The sequence below is a fragment of the Scyliorhinus canicula genome, chromosome 22 (genome assembly GCF_902713615.1).
Source record: "Scyliorhinus canicula chromosome 22, sScyCan1.1, whole genome shotgun sequence".
Lineage (NCBI taxonomy): Eukaryota > Metazoa > Chordata > Chondrichthyes > Carcharhiniformes > Scyliorhinidae > Scyliorhinus > Scyliorhinus canicula.
Window position 1 is genome coordinate 8,518,274 of NC_052167.1, and position 26,161 is coordinate 8,544,434.

The following is a 26,161-nucleotide window of genomic DNA, read 5'->3' on the forward strand; positions in this document are numbered from 1 at the left end:
TTGGGGTGTACATTAATGATCTTGATGTGAATGTCGGAGGTATGATCAGTAAGTTCGTAGTGACACAAAGATTGGCGGGTGTGGTAAATAGCGAGGAGGGAAGCCTTAGATTACAGGGTGATGTAGACGGGCTGGTCGATGGGGCAGAACAGTGGCCAATGAATTTAACCCTGAAAAGTGTGAGGTGATGATATTGGCTGGACTAACAAGACAAGGGAATATACAATGAATGGTAGGACAGAGGATCAGAGGGACCTTGTGCTCCATGTCCATTGATCCCTGAAAGCAGCTGGACAGGTAGATAAGGTGGTAAGAAGGAATATGGGATACTTGCCTTTATTAACCAAGGCATTAACTATAAGAGCAGGGAGGTTATGATGGGGCTGTATAAAACACTGGTTAGCCCCCAGCTGGAGTACTATGTGCAGTTCTGGTCACCACACTATAGGAAGGAAGTGGTTGCACTGGAGGGGGTGCAGAGAAGATTCACCAGGATGTTGTCTGGGCTGGAGAGTTTCAGCTATGGAGAGAGGCTGGATAGACTGGGGCTGTTTCCTTGGAGCTGAGAAGGCTGTTGTGGGGACATTATCGAGGTGGATACAATTATGAAGGTCATAGATAGGGTGGATAAGAAGGCTGTTTCCCATTAACAGAGTGGTCAATAACCAGGAGCATAGATTTAAGATAATGGGAAGGAGACTGAGAGGGGATTTGAGGAACATCTTTTTCACCCAGAGGGAATCTGGAACTCGCTGCCTGACAGGGTGGTCACGGCAGAAACCCTCACAACATTGAAGAAGCATTTAGATGACTATTTGAAATGCCAGAGCACACAGAGCTATGGACTAGATGCTGGAAAAGGGGATTTGAACATGGGGAGGTGGTTGCATAGTGGTATTGTCACTGGACTAGTAATCCAGAGTCTGGGGACCCAGGTTCAAATCCCACCACTGCAGATGGTGAAATTTGAATTGTGGAATTAAAAGTCTAATGATGACCATGAAACCATTCTCCTTGTCGTAAAAACCCATTTGGTTCACAAAGGAAATCTGCCATCCATACCTGGTCTGGTCGACATGTGACTCCAGAATGTTGTTGTCTCCTAACTATCCCCTCAAGAGCAACAAATGCTGACCCAGCCTGAGACACCCACATCCCATAAATGAATAAAACAAAAAAGGTGCTTGATGGCCGGCACAGACTCGATGGGCCAAAGGGCCTCTTTTTGTGCTGTAAAACACGACAATTCTCTGACTATGATTTGCTGCTTCACGAAGAGCTGGATAAGATTGTGGACATCGTTCCATCAGCTCAGAAACACCGTTAGGATAAAAGCCTCTGCCTGCAGAATACAATTGGCAAATCTACATCACAGGGAAGTTGGGCCTGTTGGATTTCCCAGGATCGGCCTGTTTGATAGTCGGGCAAGGGCGGTGGGTAAAATGAGGCCTTGTACGGCTGCTGGGACAAGATACCAAGTAGATACCGCCGCCCATCGACAATGGCTCCGGAGAGTGTGCAGGACCCCACTGCCACCTTAACCAGTCAGCTAGCTTCATCCAGACATGTTGTAGGTTAGCACAGGTCCTCTGACAAACCACAGGACCCATTCCTGCCCCAAAGCTGCCCACTCCCCAACAAGACGCCAGCTGATCTTTGGGACTATTTCTGTCCACCATGGATCCTGGGAGTGCAAATAATTTATCTTGTCAAAAGGTGAGTTGCTTAATTCAAAGGTTCCAGCTGATGAAGCAAAGTGGGTGAGGGGCAGGAGGGCAGTGTGTGTATGTGTGGACACAGTGGGTGAGGGGCAGGAGGGCAGTGTGTGTGTGTGTGTGGACACAGTGGGTGAGGGGCAGGGGGCAGTGTGTGTGTGTGTGGACACAGTGGGTGAGGGGCAGGGGGCAGTGTGTGTGTGTGTGGACACAGTGGGTGAGGAGCAGGGGGCAGTGTGTGTGTGTGTGTGTGTGTGGACACAGTGGGTGAGGAGCAGGAGGGCAGTGTGTGTGTGTGTGTGTGGACACAGTGGGTGAGGGGCAGGGGGCAGTGTGTGTGTGTGTGTGTGGACACAGTGGGTGAGGGGCAGGGGGCAGTGTGTGTGTGTGTGTGGACACAGTGGGTGAGGAACAGGGGGCAGTGTGTGTGTGAGTGTGGACACAGTGGGTGAGGGGCAGGGGGCAGTGTGTGTGTGTGTGTGGACACAGTGGGTGAGGGGCAGGGGGCAGTGTGTGTGTGTGTGTGTGGACACAGTGGGTGAGGGGCAGGGGGCAGTGTGTGTGTGTGTGTGGACACAGTGGGTGAGGGGCAGGGGGCAGTGTGTGTGTGTGTGTGTACACAGTGGGTGAGGAGCAGGGGGCAGTGTGTGTGTGTGTGGACACAGTGGGTGAGGGGCAGGGGGCAGTGTGTGTGTGTGTGTGGACACAGTGGGTGAGGGGCAGGGGGCAGTGTGTGTGTGTGGACACAGTGGGTGAGGAGCGGGAGGGCAGTGTGTGTGTGTGTGTGTGGACACAGTGGGTGAGGAGCAGGAGGGCAGTGTGTGTGTGTGTGTGTGTGTGGACACAGTGGGTGAGGAGCAGGGGGCAGTGTGTGTGTGTGTGTGTGTGGACACAGTGGGTGAGGGGCAGGGGGCAGGGTGTGTGTGTATGTGGACACAGTGGGTGAGGAGCAGGGGGCAGTGTGTGTGTGTGTGTGTGTGTGGACACAGTGGGTGAGGAGCAGGAGGGCAGTGTGTGTGTGTGTGTGTGGACACAGTGGGTGAGGGGCAGGGGGCAGTGTGTGTGTGTGTGTGGACACAGTGGGTGAGGAGCGGGAGGGCAGTGTGTGTGTGTGTGTGGACACAGTGGGGAGGAGCAGGGGGCAGTGTGTGTGTGAGTGTGGACACAGTGGGTGAGGGGCAGGGGGCAGTGTGTGTGTGTGTGTGTGGACACAGTGGGTGAGGAGCAGGGGGCAGTGTGTGTGTGTGTGTGTGGACACAGTGGGTGAGGAGCAGGGGGCAGTGTGTGTGTGAGTGTGGACACAGTGGGTGAGGGGCAGGGGGCAGTGTGTGTGTGTGTGTGTGGACACAGTGGGTGAGGAGCAGGGGGCAGTGTGTGTGTGTGTGTGTGTGTGTGGACACAGTGGGTGAGGAGCAGGGGGCAGTGTGTGTGTGGACACAGTGGGTGAGGGGCAGGGGGCAGGGTGTGTGTGTGGACACAGTGGGTGAGGAGCAGGGGGGCAGTGTGTGAGTGTGTGTGTGGACACAGTGGGTGAGGAGCAGGGGGGCAGTGTGTGTGTGTGTGTGGACACAGTGGGTGAGGAGCAGGGGGCAGTGTGTGTGTGTGTGTGGACACAGTGGGTGAGGAGCAGGGGGCAGTGTGTGTGTGAGTGTGGACACAGTGGGTGAGGGGCAGGGGGCAGTGTGTGTGTGTGGACACAGTGGGTGAGGGGCAGGGGGCAGTGTGTGTGTGGACACAGTGGGTGAGGGGCAGGGGGCAGTGTGTGTGTGTGGACACAGTGGGTGAGGAGCAGGGGGCAGTGTGTGTGTGTGTGTGTGAGTGTGGACACAGTGGGTGAGGAGCAGGGGGCAGTGTGTGTGTGTGTGTGGACACAGTGGGTGAGGGGCAGGGGGCAGTGTGTGTGTGTGTGTGTGGACACAGTGGGTGAGGGGCAGGGGGCAGTGTGTGTGTGTGTGTGTGGACACAGTGGGTGAGGGGCAGGGGGCAGTGTGTGTGTGTGTGTGTGGACACCGTGGGTGAGGGGCAGGGGGCAGTGTGTGTGTGGACACAGTGGGTGAGGGGCAGGGGGCAGTGTGTGTGTGTGTGTGTGGACACAGTGGGTGAGGGGCAGGGGGCAGTGTGTGTGTGTGTGTGTGGACACAGTGGGTGAGGAGCAGGGGGCAGTGTGTGTGTGTGTGTGTGTGTGGACACAGTGGGTGAGGAGCAGGAGGGCAGTGTGTGTGTGTGTGTGTGGACACAGTGGGTGAGGGGCAGGGGGCAGTGTGTGTGTGAGTGTGGACACAGTGGGTGAGGGGCAGGGGCAGTGTGTGTGTGTGTGTGGACACAGTGGGTGAGGAACAGGGGGCAGTGTGTGTGTGAGTGTGGACACAGTGGGTGAGGGGCAGGGGGCAGTGTGTGTGTGTGTGTGGACACAGTGGGTGAGGGGCAGGGGGCAGTGTGTGTGTGTGTGGACACAGTGGGTGAGGGGCAGGGGGCAGTGTGTGTGTGTGTGGACACAGTGGGTGAGGGGCAGGGGGCAGTGTGTGTGTGTGGACACAGTGGGTGAGGAGCGGGAGGGCAGTGTGTGTGTGTGTGTGTGGACACAGTGGGTGAGGAGCAGGAGGGCAGTGTGTGTGTGAGTGTGGACACAGTGGGTGAGGAGCAGGGGGCAGTGTGTGTGTGTGTGTGTGGACACAGTGGGTGAGGGGCAGGGGGCAGTGTGTGTGTGTGGACACAGTGGGTGAGGGGCAGGGGGCAGTGTGTGTGTGTGTGTGTGTGGACACCGTGGGTGAGGGGCAGGAGGGCAGTGTGTGTGTGTGGACACAGTGGGTGAGGGGCAGGGGGCAGTGTGTGTGTGTGTGTGGACACAGTGGGTGAGGGGCAGGGGGCAGTGTGTGTGTGTGTGTGGACACAGTGGGTGAGGAGCAGGGGGCAGTGTGTGTGTGTGTGTGTGTGGACACAGTGGGTGAGGAGCAGGGGGCAGTGTGTGTGTGTGTGTGTGTGGACACCGTGGGTGAGGGGCAGGGGGCAGTGTGTGTGTGGACACAGTGGGTGAGGAGCAGGAGGGCAGTGTGTGTGTGGACACAGTGGGTGAGGAGCAGGGGGCAGTGTGTGTGTGTGTGTGTGGACACAGTGGGTGAGGAGCAGGGGGCAGTGTGTGTGTGAGTGTGGACACAGTGGGTGAGGGGCAGGGGGCAGTGTGTGTGTGTGTGTGTGTGGACACAGTGGGTGAGGAGCAGGGGGCAGTGTGTGTGTGTGTGTGTGAGTGTGGACACAGTGGGTGAGGAGCAGGGGGCAGTGTGTGTGTGAGTGTGGACACAGTGGGTGAGGAGCAGGGGGCAGTGTGTGTGTGGACACAGTGGGTGAGGGGCAGGGGGCAGTGTGTGTGTGTGTGTGTGGACACAGTGGGTGAGGGGCAGGGGGCAGTGTGTGTGTGTGGACACAGTGGGTGAGGAGCAGGGGGCAGTGTGTGTGTGTGTGTGTGTGTGGACACAGTGGGTGAGGAGCAGGAGGGCAGTGTGTGTGTGTGGACACAGTGGGTGAGGGGCAGGAGGGCAGTGTGTGTGTGTGTGTGGACACAGTGGGTGAGGAGCAGGAGGGCAGTGTGTGTGTGTGGACACAGTGGGTGAGGAGCAGGGGGCTGTGTGTGTGTGTGTGTGTGTGGACACAGTGGGTGAGGGGCAGGAGGGCAGTGTGTGTGTGTGTGTGTGGACACAGTGGGTGAGGGGCAGGGGGCAGTGTGTGTGTGTGTGGACACAGTGGGTGAGGAGCAGGGGGCTGTGTGTGTGTGTGTGTGTGTGGACACAGTGGGTGAGGAGCAGGGGGCAGTGTGTGTGGACACAGTGGGTGAGGGGCAGGGGGCAGTGTGTGTGTGTGTGTGTGTGACACAGTGGGTGAGGAGCAGGTGGCAGTGTGTGTGGACACAGTGGGTGAGGGGCAGGTGGCAGTGTGTGTGTGTGTGTGTGTGTGGACACAGTGGGTGAGGAGCGGGAGGGAACATTGAAAGAAATGGTATCAGTTTAAGGAAAGGATTAAAATGATTGCAGTCCGAGGGACAACTGTGAGAAACGTTCGAAATCAGAAAACAATTTAATTCTCAGATCAATAAACGTGCTCCCACAGACATCCAATAACGATCACAAGTAATTTGCTCTTTATTTGTATAGAACAGAATTTACAAAGCCATTCATACAATCATCTACTGACTTCAAAAATTGAGAATATTCAAAATACACTTTACCCCACTTCATTCTTGAATTATTTACAAGTATTTACATGAAAATGCTAGATTTTTTTGTAAATTTTTTATATTAAAAATGTTGCCATGCGGCGTTTGAAATTATATGGAGGTCCCGTGGGAGGGCACCATGGCTTCTTGAAGCCCCCCGGGGCCGGACGCAGGCTGGAATGACATGGGGATGGGAGTTTTGAGTGGGCTTTGACGGAAGAGTCCTCCATTTGGCGAGCGATGTTTGCACTGTATCGACGGCAGAGTGGCTGAGCTGCTGAGAGGCAGCGACAGGTTAGTGCTGCCCAAAGAGGGCAGCTTCCGGCTGGGGCCATGAGTCTGTTCGGGTAAGAAAGTGCTGACTGAGATCTGGGTGTTGTGGTAATCTCGCACAGGCTCCATACCCTGACTGCTCTGCATGCTGCCTAGATCCAGGGCTGAGATCTCAATGGAAGCGGCTGAGATCTGCTTATGCACCATGTCGTCATCCATTAGACTGTTCATCCGCCGATGTACCTGCTCCAGATTCACCTCCTTATCCTAGACAAGAAACACCGCATTAGACTGGGGAGGGAGAGGGGGAGAGGGAGGGTGGGGAGGGGGAAAGTGGGGAGGGGGAGAGGGTGGGGGGGGAAGAGAGGGTGGGGACGGGAGGAGAGAGGGTTGGGGAGGGGGGAGAGTGGGGAGGGGGGAGAGAGAGGGTGGGGGCGGAGGGAGAGTGGGGAGGGGGGGAGAAAGGGTGGGGAGGGGGAAAGTGGGGAGGGGGAGAGGGTGGGGGGAGAGAGGGTGGGGACGGGAGGAGAGAGGGTTGGGGAGGGGGGAGAGTGGGGAGGGGGGGAGGGGGAGAGAGGGTGGTGAGGGGAGGAAAGTGGGGAGGGGGAGAGGGTGGGGGGAGAGAGGGTGGGGACGGGAGGAGAGGGGGAGGGGGGGAGAGAGGGTGGGGGCGGAGGGAGAGTGGGGAGGGGGGAGAAAGGGTGGGGAGGAGGAGAGAGGGTGGTGAGGGGGAAAGTGGGGAGGGGGAGAGGGTGGGGGAGAGAGGGTGGGGATGGGAGGAGAGAGGGTTGGGGAGGGGTGAGGGGGGGGGGAGGGGGAGAGAGGGTGGTGAGGGGAGGAAAGTGGGGAGGGGAGGAGGGGGTGGGGAGGAGAGAGAGAGTGGGGAGGGAGGGCGGAGAGAGGGTGGGGACGGGGAGAGGGTGGGGGGAGAGAAGGTGGGGACAGGGGGGGAGAGTGGGGAAGGGGGGAGAGAGGGTGGGGGCGGAGGGAGAGTGGGGAGGGGGAGAAAGGGTGGGGAGGGGGAAAGTGGGGAGGGGAGAGGGTGGGGGGAGAGAGGGTGGGGATGGGAGGAGAGAGGGTTGGGGAGGGGGGAGAGTGGGGAGGGGGAGGGGGTGGGGAGGGGGAGAGAGGGTGGTGAGGGGAGGAAAGCGGGGAGGGGAGGAGGGGGGTGGGGAGGAGAGCGAGAGTGGGGAGGGCGGAGAGAGGGTGGGGACGGGAGAGGGTGGGGACAGGGGGGAGAGAGGGTGGGGAGGGAGTTATAGAGGGAGGGGAGTGAGGAATGGGGAGTGAGGAATGGGGAGTGATGGAGGAGAGGGAGGGGAGTGAGGGAGGGGGAGGGAGGGGAGTGAGGGAGTGGAGTGAGGAATGGGGAGTGGGGAGGGGAGTGAGGAATGGGGAGTGAGGAATGGGGCGTGTGGATGGGGAGTGAGGGAGGGGAGTGAGGGAGAGGAGAGGGAGGGGAGAGGGTGGGGAGTGAGGAATGGGGAGTGAGGGAGGGGAGTGAGGAATGGGGAGTGAGGAATGGGGAGTGAGGATGGGGAGTGAGGGAGGGGAGTGAGGGAGAGGAGAGTGAGGGGAGTGAGGGAGGGGGAGGGGAGTGAGGGAGGGGGAGGGAGGGGAGTGAGGATGGGGAGTGAGGAATAGGGAGTGAGGAATAGGGAGTGAGGAATGGGGAGTGAGGAATGGGGAGTGAGGATGGGGAGTGAGAGAGGGGAGTGAAGGAGAGGAGAGGAGGGGAGAGGGTGGGGAGTGAGGGAGAGGAGAGGGAGGGGAGAGGGTGGGGAGTGAGGAATGGGGAGTGAGGAATGGGGTGAGGAATGGGGAGTGAGGATGGGGAGTGAGGAATGGGGAGTGAGGATGGGGAGTGAGGGAGAGGAGAGGGAGGGGAGTGAAGGAGGGGGTGGGAGGGGAGTGAGGGAGGGAGGGGAGTGAGGGAGGGGAGTGAGGGAGAGGAGAGGGAGGGGAGTGAAGGAGGGGGAGGGAGGGGAGTGAGGGAGGGGGAGGGAGGGGAGTGAGGCAGGGGAAGGGAGGGGAGTGAGGGAGGGGAGTGAGGGAGAGGAGAGGGAGGGGAGAGGGTGGGGAGGGGAGTGAGGGAGGGGGGTGTGAGGGAGGGGGGTGTGAGGAATGGGGAGTGAGGGAGGGGAGTGAGGGAGGGGAGAGGGTGGGGAGGGGAGTGAGGGAGGGGTGTGAGGAATGGGGAGTGAGGAATGGGGAGTGAGGAATGGGGAGTGAGAAATGGGGAGTGAGGATGGGGAGTGAGGGAGGGGAGTGAGGGAGAGGAGAGGGGGGGAGGGGAGTGAGGGAGGGGGAGGGAGGGGAGTGAGGGAGGAGAGTGAGGGAGAGGAGAGGGAGGGGAGAGGGTGGGGAGGGGAGTGAGGGAGGGGTGTGAGGAATGGGGAGTGAGGAATGGGGAGTGAGGAATGGGGAGTGAGGAATGGGGAGTGAGGGAGGGGAGTGAGGGAGGGGAGTGAGGGAGGGGAGAAGGAGGGGAGAGGGTGGGGAGGGGAGGATGGGGAGGGAGTTATCGAGGGTGGGCAGTGAGGGTGGGCAGAGTGTGGTTGGGGTGTAGTCTGAATATCTGATTTCCTGTAAAATGTCCTTCCCTGTTCCTGGGTCAAAATCGAAAACAATCTCCAACAAAAAACTATTTTTCAAATATTCTGTTGCTAGTAATTGTGTCCCTGGAGTTAGACTGGGCTGGAAGGTGGCATCATGCAGACCAGCAGTTTAACAATCAACAATAATTGGCGATGTTACTCAGGCAGCTCGATGGAAAGTTCATTTCCATTTGTATTGTCATAATTTAAAATGGCAGAGAGAGAAATTAGGCTAATTCGGAGCGTCCGCGTGATTGGACAGTGAGGAGGGTCAAATGGCGACATCACCCGCTACAGATAGAACTGGGGGCTGGGTGGAGGCAGGGGAGGAGTAAATGAGGGGAGTAGAGGGAAGGGGATGGGAAGGGAGTGAGGGGAGGGAGGGGAGTGAGGGAGGGGAGTGAGGGAGAGGAGAGGGAGGGGAGTGAAGGAGGGGAGGGCGAGAGGGGGGAGCAAAGTGCAAGGGGATGGAGGGGAAAGTGGGGAGAGGAAGAGAGGGGAGAAAGGATAGGTGGGAGAGGGAGGGGTTTGGGAGAGAGGCAGTTGAGGGAGGGGAAGTGGAAGGGAGAGAGGTAGGGTGAGGGTGGGAAAAGGGTGGAGGGTGAATGTAGGTGGGATTGGGAGGGTGAATGGAGGTGGGATTGGGAGGGTGAGGGGTGGGACGAGCAGAGAAGGGTAGGGAGAGTGGGATGAGGGAGGGGGAGGGGAGAGAGATGGGGGGAGGGGAGAGAGATGGGGGGGGGAGGGAGGGCAGAGAGGGGAGGGGGGAGTGGGAGTCGGAGGGAGAGAGAGGGGAGGGAGGGTTGAGATGAGGAGGAAGGGAGGCAGTGGTAGGGTGAGGGTGGGAAAAGGGTGGAGGGTGAATGGAGGTGAGATTGGGAGGGTGAGGGGTGGGATGGGCAGAGAGAGGTGGGGGTAAGAGGGAGGGGAAGGGGGGTGAGACAGGGGAGGGGGGAGTGGGAGCCAGAGGGGGAGAGTGGAGGGAGGGTTAAGATGAGGGAGAGAGAGAGGGGAGGCAGGATTGAGATGAGGGGGAGAGAGGGTTGAGATGAGGGGGAAGGGGGAGAGGTGAGTGGGGGAGGGAGAGGGTAGGGGAGATGGGGATGGGAGGAATGGGGGCGGAGAGGAATGGGTGAGGGGGAGATTGAGGGAAGGGAGGGGATGAGGCAGAGGGAAAGCAAGGTGAGCAAGAGGGAGAGGGAGGGGAGGGATTGTCTTATGGCCCTTACCTTATTGGTTGATTCTTACCATGCCCAGACTAAGGGCTGTGCCTTGCTGCAAAGACTGGACACTCAGGCAGGTGTGAGCCCAGCTCTGTTCCAAGAGGCAAGCCCCGACCTCCCAAACCAATACAAAGATGGCTGGACCTGTGCCTCTCCATTCCCCCTGACCTCTCCGCCCCGATAATAGGTGGTTCCTGGGAAGGAGGGAGTGATTTAAACATCAGCTCCTCTATCTGCTTTTGACTTGAGAAGTTTGTGGATCAAACATGCCAGAAATGCACAAATCATGAGCTCAACGTGGGACCCGCGATTGTGATGGGCTGTAGACGGAGACCCCTTTCACCACAGACACACACAGCTTTCACCCCCACAGCACAGGCTAGCTTGCTGGAGGCCCCTTCACTCAGCCTTACCTCCTTCGGTGTTTCTTGTTGACATCGATTGCTGTTCCACCAGATTTCCAACGCTGCCACCAAGCAGGCGAGCAGCAGTCCAGCAGCAAGGATACAAAATACACCAGCAAAGCTCTGAAGCTTCAGCGCCCTTCCATCTGGCTGCCCATTGGCGTGACTCTTCAGGTTACATCGACCCATCTTTGGCCACCACTTCTGCTTGAACACATCCAGGTCCCCACTATCCTGCATTTCTAGGATCCTGAGAGCAGTAGAAGAGGGGTTATAGAGATAGGAGAACTCCCATTGTTTAACAATGCACAAGAACGATTAGCAACAGTCTAACAGTCTGACAGAAATGGATATGTGTATCTTGGAGCCCTGTATATTTTACAATTACTAAGTGTTACAGAGTGTTCCTATAAGCCTTTCTCCGACATAATTGTTTTACTGGTGTCTGTTGAGTGTGTGCGAGCTTTGAGTGGATTTTCAGTCTGGAAGGGGGTGACCTGAAAACAAGAGTTGTTTTACCGCAGCTCCTGTTTTCACATTTATTACTGTCCCTGCCACTCTGCAGAGTTACTGCTATTGTTAAACTTTGTTATTTATTCATACAAACAACTTCCTCTTTTGAACAACCCATTTGACTCCCGACTTTGCATTCTCAAGTTACTACAGGAAGGTTAAGGAGAAAGTTCAGCCAGATTCCCTCATTGATAAACACCTGCCTTTTGTGATTTGAACTTGTCACAGAGTAAACAGTTCGGCAAATTAATTGATAGAATGTCCTCATTTCCTTTGGCTAAGTGTTAACTCAGACGGGAAAATGTGCACTTCTGTCTTTGCCAACGTGCTTTTTGAGACTTAATCTCAAAAGTAAGGGGTGGGTCCCCCGGCATCGTGGTGGGGGGGGGGGGCACTGAGCCTGTCATGGTCACAGACTCCCTACCCCCCCCCCCCCCCCCGCATCGACACCGAAACCCTGACACCCCCCCCCACCCGCAACGACACGGAATCCCTGCCTCCCCACCCCCATGGAAACCGAACCCCTGACCACCCACCATCAACACGGAACGCCTGATGTGTTAAGTCAATATTTTTCCCGCTTCTGGACTGTGGTAGAAAGATTCAACAACGCTCGTTAAGAAAACATAACAAGACTTTATTTACAAACAGACTGCAGTCTATGGCTGAAAGTGGAGGTCGGAGAGCAGGGAGTGTGTCTGCTGATTCCTACTCAAGTCCGCGCTTTCACAGAGAATCAGCTCAATATTTATACATTAGCATTATCAAGATTGCGTGACGACAGTTTAGTCAGGAATTCGATCGTGAATAGAAACGGAAGCAATGTCATAAAACAGACCTTTTTTGTCGCATCACTCATACCATTATCTTGTCCTTGGAGGGAACATTGAAAGGTCGGAGGAGACTTATTTCTTCCTGAACTTATCTTGTTTTATTCCTACGGCCCTGGGTTATGACGAGTTAGTTTTATCAGGAGTTGCTGAGGTCCGGTATTTTGGAATGACTTGACCTTCTCTGATCTTATTCAGATTTCAAGTTATGCAGAGTTGGCCTCATCAGTCTTACAGTCTGAAATGGTTAGGGCAGCTTTTCTTACATTGTATCAAACATTTTGACCAGTCTTCCCATCATGCCATTACTTAATTCGTACCATATCACAGATGGACATGGAGCTTCTGATATCACCACCCCCCCCCCCCAAACTATGAACACCCCCCACCACGGACAGCAGGAAACCCCCCAACACCCCCCCCAAAAAAAATCCAGCTCCATGCAACCCCCAGCACATCCACCAGGGACACCACCGAAACTGACCCTGGCACTGCTCAGAAATTACCCTCACCCAACAGGGGCACGTGCCCACCTCGTGTATCGATCCCAGGGAGACTGATCCGCCTTGTGTATCGATCCCAGAGTGACAGAATGTTTGTGCAGAATATCCCCACCATGCTGTTCAAAGGTTTGTCCCAAGGATCCCCATTCTGTGCTGGTACAGAAGAGAAATGAAAATGAAATGAAAATTGCTTATTGTAGGCTTAAGTAGGCTTCAATGAAGTTACTGTGAAAAGCCCCTAGTCGCCACATTCCGGCGCCTGTTCGGGGAGGCTGGTACGGGAATCGAACCGTGCTGCTGGCCTGCCTTGGTCTGCTTTCAAAGCCAGCGATTAAATCCCTGTGCTAAACCAGCCCCTAGTGAATACATTTCCATCATGCTCAGAGGAAATTTATTGCTTAAATAAGTTTCACAGTGACATCATCCCTCCCTTCCACACTCTTCCACAAATCACATTGACATTTGCTTTCAAAATGATTGTCCCCAGATTCCCTCTCTGACTGCCCAACACACCAGAGTTGCCCCCCCGAGACCACACGGAGTGTTCTGTGCTTCCGTTCTCCGCATTTCAACTCAATACCGAGATATTGAGGAAAATGCAAATTATATCAACACACAAGAATGACAGCACAGCTCAGACCACCAATCAGGAAAGATTGAACATGCGGGAGCTCTTTTCTGTAAAAGGCACAGTGAGGAGTGACTTGTTAAAGGCCTTTAAAACGATCCAAGGGTTTGATAAAGCCAACTTGGTGTGGTATTTTCACTTGCAGAACGCGGGGCGATAAATATAAGAGAGTTAACTGGTAAATCCGATCGGGAATCAGGGAAAACCTTTCTGTCCAGTGAGTGGTGAAATGTGAACCTTCACAGGGAGTGGTTAAGGAAAATAGTTTGGATACATTTACTGAGAGGCTGAATAAACCCATGTGAAGTGATGGAGGGATATGCTGAGGCACAGAGTGCTTTGATAACCCAGTCTGGTTGGCCGATTCCCAACGGGAGAGTTACAGGGACTGGAGGAATCCACTGTAAAGTATCCATCGAGACCAGGCAAACTTTGCAATTGGCTCCTGACACATGGGGATCCTCACGATCGGCAGGCAGGAAATATCAAGGAGAGGGGCAGGGTAGAGCAATGCTTTCCTATCCTGCCCCTGCAGGGCACCAAAAAATAAAGTTGAGCTTAAGCCCGAGGTCCATCATGTCCCCGATCCTTTCTCCTTTCCAGTTTGGACCGGCGAAACACACTGCCCGTCCTGCTCAAATCCCAGAGTTAAAATTGCAGTTGGGTTCCAATCACCTCACTTGGGCCCAATACCCAGGACAGAGATCCTCCTGCTCTGGGCACCGCCGAGGACAACTGCCGAGTGGAGTAACTCAAAACTCCGCAGGTCAATCTCTGGAGCTACACGGTGGCCACGTTCCCCTGACAGCAGAGAAAGGTCAGAGGTAAGATGCCAGCGATGATCAAAACTGGGAACTGTTTTTACAGAGTAAATAAGGAGAATCGGATTTTATTGGTAGAAGGATGGTTTATTGGATGACGCAGTTTTAAGGTGATTCACAGCAAGTGCGCCGCCGAAAAGGGGCGGTGGGAAGCGGATTGAATTCCAACTTTCAAAAAGGACAGTAAGAAGTTGTACAAAACCAGGTTAAAGTCCAACAGGTTTGTTTCGAATCACTAGCTTTCGGAGCACTGCTCCTTCCTCAGGTGAATGAAGAGGTAGGTTCCAGAAACATATATATAGACAAAGTCAAAGATGCAAGACGATACTTTGGATACAAATCTTTACAAAACAGGTCATTAAGTCTTTACAGGTCTAGATAGAGCAACAGGAGAGAGGGATAATCCCAGGTTAAAGAGGTGTGAATTGTCTGAAGCCAGGACAGTTGGTAGGATTTCGCAATCCCAGGCTAGATGGTGGGGGATGAATGAAATGCATCCAGCAGAGGGCAGCAGAGCGGAGCTACTGATTGGCTGTTCCGGGGAGATTTGCATACGTGCAGTGCGGTCAGCCTAATTTGAAGAAGTGCCTGCGAAAGAGACCCGAGGAGTTCGAGTGCAAGCAAGCATCCAGCAGAGGGCAGCAGAGCGGAGCTACTGATTGGCTGTTCCGGGGAGATTTGCGTACGTGCAGTGCGGTCATCCTAATTTGAAGGTGGTTTCTGAAGGGGCTGTTGTCACTTATTAATTATTTGATACTATATTCATTATCAGTTAAGGTAAAGGGTAAAAATGGCAGGAGATCCCAGACCCGTGATATGCTCCTCGTGCTCAATGTGGGAGTTCAGGGACGTGGCCGATGCCCCTGACTTCTTCATGTGCAGAACGTGTGTCCAGCTGCAGCTCCTGTTACACCGCAGCTTAGGATTGGTGACAGAGACAGGGAATGGGTGACCAAAAGGCAGAGAAAGAGCAGGAAGGCAGTGCAGGTGTCCCCTGCGGTCATCTCCCTCCAAAACAGGTATACCGTTTTGGATACTGTTGGGGGAGATGACTCACCAGGGGAAGGCAGTAGTAGCCAGGCTCATGGCACCATGGCTAGCTCTGCTGCACAGAAGGGCGGGAAAAAGACTGGCAGGGCTATAGTCATAGGGGATTCAATTGTAAGGGGAGTAGACAGGCTTTTCTGTGGTCAAAAACGAGACTCCCGAATGGTATGTTGCCTCCCGGGTGCTCGGGTCAGGGATGTCTCCGATCGGCTGCAGGACATACTGAAGGGGGAGGAACAGCCAGTTGTCATGGTGCATATAGGCACCAACGATATAGGTAAAAAAAGGGATCAGGTCCTACAATCAGAATTTAGGGAGTTAGGAGATAAGTTAAAAAGCAGGACCTCAAAGGTAGTAATCTCAGGATTGCTACCAGTGCCACGGGACAGTCAGAGTAGAAATTCAAGAATAGTCAGAATGAATACGTGGCTTGAGAGATGGTGCAGGAGGGAGGGGTTCAGATTTTTGGGACATTGGAACCGGTTCTGGGGTGGTGGGTCCATTACAAACCGGATGGTCTACAGCTGGGCAGGACTGGAACCAATGTCCTAGGGGGTGCTTTTGCTAACACTGTTGGAGAGGTTTTAAACTAATGTGGCAGGGGGATGGGAACCAGATTAGGAAGTTAGAGGTCAGTAAAGAAGCAGCAACTAAAGCCAGTAAGGTATGAGACAATAAACGCAATGTGACTAAGGGGAAGAGTAGACAGGGAAGAGATGATGAACGCAAAGGTGGTCTGAGGTGCATTTGTTTTAATGCGAGAAGTGTAGCAGGTAAGGCAGATGAATTTAGGGCTTGGATCAGTACCTGGGAATATGATGCTATTGGTATTGCTGAGACTTGGTTGAGGGAAGGGCAGGACTGGCATATGAATATCCCAGGGTATAGATGCTTCAGGATGGATAGAGAGGGAGGTAGAAGGGGTGGAGGAGTTCCATTACTCGTCAGAGATGATATCACAGCTGTGATTAAGGAGGGCACGATGGAGGATTCGAGCACTGAGGCAATATGGGTGGAGCTGAGAAATAGGAAGGGTGCAGTAACATTGTTGGGACTTTACTACAGGCCTCCCAAAAGCGAGCATGAAGTAGAGGTACAAATATGCAGACAGATTATAGAAAAATATAGGAGCAATAGGGTGGTTGTGATGGGAGATTTTAACTTCCCCAACATTGAATGGGATTCGTGTAGTGTTGGAGGCGTAGATGGAGCAGAGTTTGTAAGGAGCATCCAGGAGAGTTTTTTTAGAGCAGTATGTAAATAGTCCAACTCGGTAAGGGGCCATACTGGACCTGGTATTGGGGAATGATTCCGGCCAGGTGGTTGATGTTTCAGTCGGTGATTACTTTGGGAATAGCGATCACAATTCCGTAAGATTTAGAATACTCATGGACAAGGACAAGAGGGGTCCGAAAGGAAGAGTACTAAATTGGGGAAATGCAGAGTATAACAAAATTCGGTAGGAGCTAGGGAATGTGGATTGGAAGCAGCTGTTTAAGGGTAAATCCACATTTGAAATGTGGAAGTCTTTTAAGGAAAGGTTGATTAGAGTGCAGGACAGACATGTTCCTGTGAAAATGAAAGATAGAAATGGCAAGATTAGGGAACCATGGATGACGGGTGAAATAGTGAGACTAGCTAAGATGAAAAAGGAAGCATACATAGGATCGAGGCAACTCAAAACTGATGAAGCTTTGGAGGAATATCGGGAAAGTAGGACGAATCTCAAACGTGCAATAAAGAGGGCTAAAAGGGGTCATGAAATATATTTGGCTAACAGGGTTAAGGAATATCCCAAAGCATTTTATTCGTATGTAAGGAGCAAGAGGGTAACTAGAGAAAGGATTGGCCCACTTAAAGACAAAAGAGGAAATTTATGCGTGGACTCAGAGGAAATGGGTGAGATTCTTAATGAGTACTTTGCATCGGTATTCACAAAGGAGAGGGACAAGATGGATGTTGAGGCTAGGGATGGATGTTTAAATACTCTTGGTCAAGTTGTCATACGGAAGTGAGAAGTTTTGGGTATTCTAAAAGAAATTAAGGTGGCCAAGTCCCCAGGACCGGATGGGATCTATCCCAGGTTACTGAGGGAAGTGAGGGTCGAAATAGCTGGGGCCTTAACAGATATCTTTGCAGCATCCTTGAGCACGGGTGAGGTCCCGGAGGACTGGAGAATTGCTAATGTTGTCCCTTTGTTTAAGAAGGGTAGCAGGGATAATCCAGGGAATTATAGACCTGTGAGCTTGACGTCAGTGGTAGGCAAACTATTGGAGAAGATACTGAGGGATAGGATCTATTCACATCTGGGAGAAAATAGACTTATCAGTGATAGGCAACGTGGTTTTGTGCAGGGAAGGTCATGTCTTACAAACCTAATAGAATTCTTTGAGGAAGTGACAAAGTTAATTGATGAGGGAAGGGCTGTAGATGTCGTATACATAGACTTTAGTAAGGCGTTTGATAAGGTTTCCCATGGCAGGTTAATGGAAAAAGTGAAGTCGTATGGGGTTCAGGGTGTACTAGCTAGATGGATAAGGAACTGGCTGGGCAACAAGAGACAGAGAGTAGTGGTGGAAGGGAGTGTCTCAAAATGGAGAAGCGTGACTAGTGGTGTTCCTCAAGGATCCGTGCTCGAACCACTGTTGTTCGTGATCTACATAAATGACCTGGAGGAAGGTATAGGTGGTCTGATTAGCAAGTTTGCAGCTGATACTAAGATTGGTGGAGTTGCAGATAGCGAGGAGGACTGTCAGAGAATACAACAAAATATAGATAGATTGGAGAGTTGGGCAGAGAAATGGCAGATAGAGTTCAATCCAGGCAAATGCGAGGTGATGCATTTTGGAAGATTCAATTCAAGAGCGGACTATATGGTCAATGGAAGGGTCTTGGGGAAAATTGATGTGTAGAGAGATCTGGGAGTTCAGGTCCATTGTACCCTGAAGGTGGCAACGCAGGTTGATAGAGTGGTCAAGAAGGCATATAGCATGCTTGCCTTCATCGGACGGGGTATTGAGTACAAGAGTTGGCAGGTCATGTTACAGTTGTATAGGACTTTGGTTCGGCCACATTTGGAATACTGCGTGCAGTTCTGGTCGGCACATTACCAGAAGGATGTGGATGCCTTGGAGAGGGTGTAGAGGAGGTTCACCAGGATGTTGCCTGGTATGGAGGGTGCTAGCTATGAAGAAAGGTTGAGTAGATTAGGATTGTTTTTGTTGGAAAGACGGAGGTTGAGGGGGGACCTGATTGAAGTCTACAAAATTATGAGAGGTATGGACAGGGTGGACAGCAACAAGCTTTTCCCAAGAGTGGGGGTGTCAGTTAGAAGGGGTCACGATTTCAAGGTGAGAGGGGGAAAGTTTAAGGGAGATGTGCGTGGAAAGTTTTTTACGCAGAGGGTGGTGGGTGCCTGGAACGCTTTACCAGCGGAGGTGGTGGAGGCGGGCATGATAGCATCATTTAAGAAGCATCTAGACAAGTATATGAATTGGCGGGAACAGAGGGAGGTAGACCTTGGAAAATAGGAGACAGGTTTAGATAAAGATCTGGATCGGCGCAGGCTGGGAGGGCCGAAGGGCCTGTTCCTGTGCTGTAATTTTCTTTGTTCTTTGTTCTATCGATCCAAAGTCCCGGTTGAGGCCGCACTCATATTTGTGGAACTTGGCTTGCAAAATCCTACAACTGTCCTGGCTTGAGACAATTCACACCACTTTAACCTGTGACTATCCCTCTCTCCAGTTGCTCCATCTAGACCTGTAAAGACTTAATTACTTGCAAAGACTCGCATTCAAAGTATCGTATTGCATCTTTGACTTTGTCTATATATATGTTTGTGGAACCCACCTGTTCATTCACCTGAGGAAGGAACAGTGCTTCGAAAGCTAGTGATTTGAAACAAGCCTGTAGGATCTCTGATTTTTATCAATGACTTGGATGATGGAGTTGAAGGTTGGGTTAGTAAATTTGCTGATGACACCAAGATTGGTGGAGTAGTGGATGAGGTGGAGGGCTGTTGTAGGCTGCAGAGAGACCTTGATAGGATGCAGAGCTGGGCTGAAAAATGGCAGATGGAGTTCAACCCTGATAAGTGCGAGGTGATTCATTTTGGTAGGACAAATTTGAATGGGGATTACAGGGTTAATGGCAGGGTTCTGAAGAATGTGGAGGAGCAGAGAGATCTCAGAGTTCATGTCCATAGATCTTTGAAAGTTGCCACCCAAGTTGATAGAGCCGTGAAGAAAGCCTATAGGGTGTTCGCATTTATTAACAGGGGGATTGAGTTTAAGAGCCGTGAGGTTATGCTGCAACTGTACAAGACCTTGGTTAGACCACATCTGGAGTATTGTGTGCAGTTCTGGTCATCTCATTACAGGAAGGATGTGGAAGCATTGCAAAGGGTGCAAAGGAGATTTACCAGGATGCTGCCTGGATTGGAGGGTAGGTCTTATTAGGAAAGGTTGAGGGAGCTGGGGCTTTTCTCATTGGAGTGAAGGAGGATGAGAGGTGACAATTGAGGTGTATAAGATGGTGGGAGGGATAGATAGAGTGGACGTTCAGCGACTTTTTCCTCGGGTGGATGTAGCTGTTACAAGGGGACATAACTATAAGGTTCATAGTGGAAGCTATAGGAGGGGTGTCAGGGGTAGGTTCTTTACTCAGAGAGTGGTTGGGGCATGGAACGCACTCCCAGCTATGGTAGTGGAGTCGGACACTTTAGGAACTTTCAAGCGGTTATTGGATAGGCAACGGAGTGCACTAGAATGATTGGGAGTAGGTTGATATGATCTTAGTTTCAGACTTGTTTGGCACAACATCGTGGGCCGAAGGGTCTGTACTATGCTGTACAGTTCTATGTTCTATGACTTTAACCTGGTGTTGTAAGACCTTACTGTGCTCACCCCAGTCCAACGCTGGCATCTCCACATCATTTCAAAAAGGAGTTGGATAAATACTTGAAGAGGACAAAATGATAATGTTCTGGGGAAGAGCAAGTGGAGGGAGACTAATTGAATAACTCTTTCAGAGAGTGTGCACAGGGAGAATGGGCCAAATGGCCTCTTTCTGTGCTCTGAAATTGGATTGTATGATGCTAGGTAACCTGAGCCATTTTACCTGCTGGGTGAGCGCACCCCAAGTCCATTTCAGTCCATTCACAGCTGACCATGAGAGAAAAATGACACACAGTAAAGAGAATCACCAACTCACTCTGACAGTCCCGCGCTGTACTGAGAAATTTCAGAGCTCAAGATAAACCAATGTGGAGAAGTGAAGTCAGCTCCTACCGCTGGGAGAAGAGGTCTCTGTAGGGACTTCCGTGCTGCAGGGCAATACCATATCCTTTGCTGCTGATACTATTACCAACCACTGTCAGAGTGCAGTCATCGTCTGTTAATGCCGAGTATTCCACCACTGCCATATCCCACAGGAAAGCATATGTTCCTGTTTTTATCTGCAGGCACAGAAATGACTGGATCAATTTGGAGCAGAATGTCTACACCAGTGTTTTCAAACTTTTTTTCCAAGGACACATTAATACCAACCGGCCAACCTTCAGGACCCAACCCGGCCGACCTTTGCAACCCACACTGGCCGACCTTCGCGACCCTCAGATAATGAAGCAGTCCATGTCCAAATGCAGCAAGACCTGGACAATATCCAGGCTTGGGCTGACACGTGGCAAGTTGCATTCACGCCACACAAGTGCCAGGCAATGGCCATCCAATAACAAATCTAATAAACAAATCCAATCCAATCTACTACAAGAGAGGATCTAACCATCGCCACATGACATTCAATGGCATTACTATCGTTGAATTCCCCCACAATCAACACCCTGGGGGTTACCACTGATCAGAAACTGAACTGGACTCCGCCACATGAATACTGTGGCTGCCAGGGCAGGTCAAAGGCTGGGTATCCTATGGCAGGTAACTCACCTCCTGACCCCCCAAAGCATGTCCACCATCTACAAGGCACAAGTCAGGAGTGTGATGGCATACTCTCCACTTGCCTGGATGAGTGCAGCTTCAGCAACACTCAAGAAGGTCAATACCACCCAGGACAAAGCAGTTGCTTGATTGGCACCCCATTCACAAACTTAAACATTCACTTCTTCCACCACCGATGCACAGTGGCAGCTGTGTGTACCATCTACAAGATGCACCACAGCAGCTCCCCAAGGCTCCAACAGCACCTTCCAAAGCCATGACCTCTGCCATCTACACGGACAAGGGCAGCAGGCACAAGAGAATACCACCACTTGCAAGTTCTCCTCCGAGTCACTGATGACCCTGACTTGAAATATATTGCCATTTCCCCGTACAATAGGAAAAAAATGTAAATATTTTTAAAACACCAGTTACCTAAAACTGAGCCACTGAGACTGGGAAACAAGATTAATCAGCATTGACCCTCTGCAATGTGCGACAGGCAGTGCAAAATTACATTGATAGCATCTAGGGGTTAAAGGGGTGCTCACTCCAGCTCCGTCTCCCTGTGACACCCAACCAGTTCCCATGACAATCCCCCCACCCCCCAGATCCTTGCGCAACCCCCAGGTTGCACACTCCTCCCCTCCCTGCCCCTCCTCTCTCCTCCCATCCCCCTCTCCACCTCTCCCACCCCTCCCTCCTCATCCCCTCCCCTCCCCTTCTCCTCCCCTCCCCTCTCAGGACAGCTGTTTGTGTTTCTGGACATTGTGAAGCCGCCAAGGCCGACTCACACCGTGGTAACAGAGAATTAGCCCCTGATTATTAATCACAGGAACATTTGGTGCATTACTGACCCATTCAGCACAATGTCACTTTGGCAGCTTGAGGGTGAAAGGTTATGGGGTGGTAGTAGGTAGGAATGTGGGGCTGAATGGTAGAGCAGGCTCGAGGGGCCGAATGGCCTCCTCCTGTTCCTGATTCATATGTTGGGGTGACCTGGTGTGATCAGTGAGCCAATGCATTTTAACATCTTCTGGAACATCAATCTCACAGGGGAACGATCTGATAATGGTGGAGCAACGTCTAAAGAGGTTGTTTTATTGTTGGAATGACAATATTGATTAAAATGGTTGTCTAGTTTGTGTGTGGAGGTTTTCCAGATCTTTATTTCAGCTGTAAGACTGAGGAGGGGGAGGAAAGGACAGGCCCCAAGAGCAGAGTGTGCGAGCAGAACCACACTAGGCCTGTCCATGCAACCTCCAACAGCCAGTCACACAGCTCAATCGAGGAGTGTTTCTCGAAATGAGTTCTCTACTTTAGTTTGAATGTGTGGCAGAATGAGAACAATGGCAGTCAATCAATATTCAGACAAAAGAATTAACATTTCTTCCACTTTATAAAATGACACAGTGCAGAGGCCATTCAGCACATTGTGCCCTGTACTAGCTCGATGGTAGAGCTGACCAATCAGGACTGGCTCTATGGAAGTGCTGACCAATCAGGACTGGCTCTATGGTAGAGATGACCAATCAGGACTGGCTCTATGGTAGAGCTGACCAATCAGGACTGGCTCTATGGAAGAGCTGACCAATCAGGACTGGCTCTATGGTAGAGATGACCAATCAGGACTGGCTCTATGGAAAAGCTGACCAATCAGGACTGGCTCTATGGTAGAGATGACCAATCAGGACTGGCTCTATGGTAGAGCTAGCCAATCAGGACTGGCTCTATGGTAGAGATGACCAATCAGGACTGGCTCTGTGGTAGAGATGACCAATCAGGGCTGGCTCTATGGTAGAGATGACCAATCAGGACTGGCTCTGTGGTAGAGATGACCAATCAGGGCTGGCTCTATGGTAGCGATGACCAATCAGGACTGGCTCTATGGAAGAGCTGACCAATCAGAAGCTCTATGGAAGAGCTGACCAATCAGTCCCATGGCCAGCAAATAACTTTCCCTCAAGTATTCAATTTTCTTTTGAAAGTTATTATTGAATCTGCTCCCACCGCCCTTTCAGGCATCACATTCCAGATCATAGCAACTTGCTGTGTTTTGAAAAAATCATGGCTGTTTAGCACAGGGCTAAATAGCTGGCTTTTATAACCAGATCAAGGCAGGCCAGCAGCCAGCCTCCCCGAACAGGCGCCGGAATGTGGCGACTAGGGGCTTTTCACAGTAACTTCATTTGAAGCCTACTTGTGACAATAAGCGATTTTCATTTCATTTTCATCAACCCTTCAGACTCTATCAAAACATTTCAGTATTTTGAACAGCGAAACTGAACATCCCTGCTCAATGCGGGGGAGAAAGTTCAGCCCCTCCAGTCTCTCAACGTAACAGTTACCATTCTGCTCATTAGCCAACTGCTGAGAAAGGTGAGGCAAGGGTCTTTTTGACAAAGAATTGGAGTGTTACAAATTGTATTCCACGGGAGGCAAGTGGATTTGATCAGGCGAACAGGACAGAAGACGGCGTTGGCATGGATACAACTGTGTTTGTTCAAAGTGAATCTTACCTTTGCGATGCCTTCGTTGGTGGCTGACACACAGTTGTCGGCTCCGCTGTTTTTACTGATCATTCTCCAGAGTTCAGCGTACGTGCTGTCCTGCTCCAAAGGATTTGTCCCCTTTGTTTGAAAGTACTGATAGACAGAGGAGTCTCTCACTGTGCCGTACGATAAATCAGACTGCTTCGCCAGATCCTGGAAGGAACTGGGAGTAAAAGAAAGGAGGTTGAGAAGCGAGCATAGCGGAGCCTAAAGACAGACAAACAATCAGTCCTGTCATTGTTGGAGCAGATCAATAACTTGCCCAATATCTGGATTTTGATACAGAGAGTGGAAGCAGAGGTTTTCTGAGATGGGTTGTAAGAGGTGAGGTAATCCAGCTCCCCCCTCCCCATCTTTAAGCGTGGAAAACTGTGTGGGACATCACACAAACCACCAGCTGCTTTTACAAAGGCCAGGTGTCCAGTGACCTTCACTGAATTTAATAGTTTCACTGCTTCTGAATGTTAATCAGTCCTCCCATTAATATGGATTAAATAAAAATGAAACAAACTGCCCAGCAACCCTGAATCTAAATCAGACAACAGTCAAATCACAAGCAGCAGATACTTCGCACTCTTAATCTTGATCTTAACATCATCTGAGCAGCACTTTTTCATCAGGCAGTAACAAATCTCCTTTTTAGAAACCGATTTCCTGTGTGAATCAATGAAAGTGAGTCTGGGGGAAGATACATGGGCGATATGGGAGACCAGGGGCATAACGTTCACCCATCAGAGGGTCATTTCCCACCTTACTGACAAGAAAGAATATCCAACTGTCAAATCATTCTGAACCTTGGCTTCAGCTAGGAAACTTGTCTCAGTATTTTATTTCTGCACTTGTAGATATTCATTGTGTGCGTTGTAAATATGAAATATAAACTTTACCAGTCAGCACCACACTCTAGTCTGACAAATCTCTTTGTAACTAACATCTGAATGAGTATTACTGAACCTAACTAAATGTGACAGCTGTGGGTGAAGTGCTTCCTGAATTGTAATTCTGCTAATGCAAAGCACCCACTTATTTCCAATATCTGTGAGATAGAGACACAGACAGTGTAGAAAGGTCACTGTGGAGCAGAAAGGTCACTGTGGAGAATCAACCGCACAAGTTAATAGACAATATCCCAAACGGGACTGAATAACAACTTTACTGGACAATACCTTAAAATATGCTGTTAATGTTTAGTTACTGAGTCCATTCTTCAGGCAGTGCAAAAGCCAATAGGCTCAGAATGAAGGGCAGGAGCTGCTCTCAGCACTTGGGAAAAGACAAACAAGAACAGCGGGATTCTCCGTTTCTGAGACCCAGGGCGCAATTCTCCGCACTCACGACGGTGCGGAGAATAGCGTGGCTCGTAAAATTTTACGGCCACGCTAGTCCGACGCCCTCCCGCTATTCTCCCCCCCCCACGCCCGACTCCCGATACGAATCGCTGCCGCCGTTTTTTTATGGCCGGCAGCGATTCTCAGCTGGCCGATGGGCCGAGTTCCCAGCCCTTTACGGCTGTTTTTACGAACGGCAAACACACCTGGTCTGGCCGTTCGTAAAAACGGCCGTAAAGTCCCGATTTTTAAAACCATGGCACCGATTGGCACGGCAGTACCACGGCCGTGCCAAGGGTGCCATGGGCCCGTGATCGGTGGGCACCGATCGCGGGCAGCGGGTCCGATGCCCGCGCACTCTTTGTCCCTCCGCCGCCCCGCTGTATCACTTTGCGGGGCGGCTGAGGGGCATCCCGGCCCGCGCATGCGCGGGTTTCACGCAAATGCGCGATAACGTCATCCGCGCATGCGCGGGTTGGAGTCTTCCAATCCGCGCATGCGCGGCTGATGTCATATGACGCGTCAGCCGGCGCAAACCCTGGCAAGCGGGCTTAACGAAATTCGTTAAGCCCGCGATGCCGGAGTTTACGGCGGCGGCACGCTAGCCCCGACCGGGGACCAGAATCGGTTCCCGGTCGGGGAGGGGGGGCTGGCTTCAAACCCGCCCGGATTTGACGCCAGCCTTACGATTTCTCCCCCTCTGGGAGAATCGCGCCCTCAGTGTTGACACCAATGCAGAATCCGTGGACTTTTACGACAGAAAAACCAGTGCCACACCTGACCGATTACTCTACCAGTAATGGGCTCGCATCGGCGCCGCGTGGAACACAATCGATTCCACTGAGAAACGGTACGGGATTGGCCTGATTCGGGATTGACACTCGGGAGGCTGACAAGCTGCAGCCGCGCATACATATTACACTCCCCCACGCACACCATCCCAGCCAACAAGATGGCACTGGTTGTGTTGGAGCGCCCATACAGCTGATGGTTCGGCTGGGGCCAGAGGGCCCTGGGAGGAACACCTATACGGCCTATGGTACTAAGTTCACAGTGGACTGTTAGCGGCATGCGCAGCTGCATGGTTGCCTTGCCGGCTGCGGCAATAGTGTTCTGTGCCCATCCACCCCAACCCCACAGCCCACCTCCTGGCCATCCCCCGCTACTCCCCCCGGCCCTGGCAGAAGCCCCCCGACCAGTGGCACAACTGTCAGCAAACTATGGTGATGTTGGACACTTTCTGTACCCCCTTTCTCTTCCCCAGCAGCCACAGTGCCTGTTTCACGATTATTAAAAGCACAAGCGAACCGCTCCGACAGGAACTCGGCCCATCAGAGGCGGAAAATCGCGGAGGCTGCAGAGAATACCGGGTTGGACCCGCTAATGATATGCAAATGGTGTTTAGTGTACATGCGTTCCAGTCAGCATTGACAGCGCTGTAGAGGTGACAGACAATTGTGATTTGGCATCAAGTCGTTCCTCTGTGTCTGTCTGTCAGTCTGTGTCTGTCACTCTGTGTCTGTCCATCCCTCTGTATCTGTCACTCTGTGTCTGTCTGTCACTCTGTGTCTGTCACTCTGTGTCTGT

At 52.2% G+C, this 26,161-nt stretch overlaps 1 protein-coding gene across 3 annotated transcripts in view; it reads right to left on the reverse strand.

The window, feature by feature from the left end:
• Nucleotides 1-5,824: 5,824 nt before the first annotated feature.
• LOC119956109 (glutamate receptor ionotropic, delta-1-like) overlaps nucleotides 5,825-26,161 on the reverse strand; it is a 709,994-nt gene continuing 689,657 nt past the window's right edge. The window contains exons 13-17 of one of the 3 annotated variants that reach the window (XM_038782978.1): nucleotides 23,214-23,409; nucleotides 20,050-20,216; nucleotides 10,429-10,669; nucleotides 10,041-10,209; nucleotides 6,273-6,462 (exon numbers count right to left, since the gene is read on the reverse strand). In XM_038782978.1, coding sequence (XP_038638906.1) covers nucleotides 10,051-10,209; nucleotides 10,429-10,669; nucleotides 20,050-20,216; nucleotides 23,214-23,409 — 763 coding nt within the window. In that variant the 3' untranslated portion in view covers nucleotides 6,273-6,462; nucleotides 10,041-10,050. Of the gene's footprint in view, nucleotides 6,463-10,021; nucleotides 10,210-10,428; nucleotides 10,670-20,049; nucleotides 20,217-23,213; nucleotides 23,410-26,161 lie in introns of all 3 variants that reach the window. The other 2 variants (XM_038782977.1, XM_038782976.1) reach the window with 2 other exon arrangements.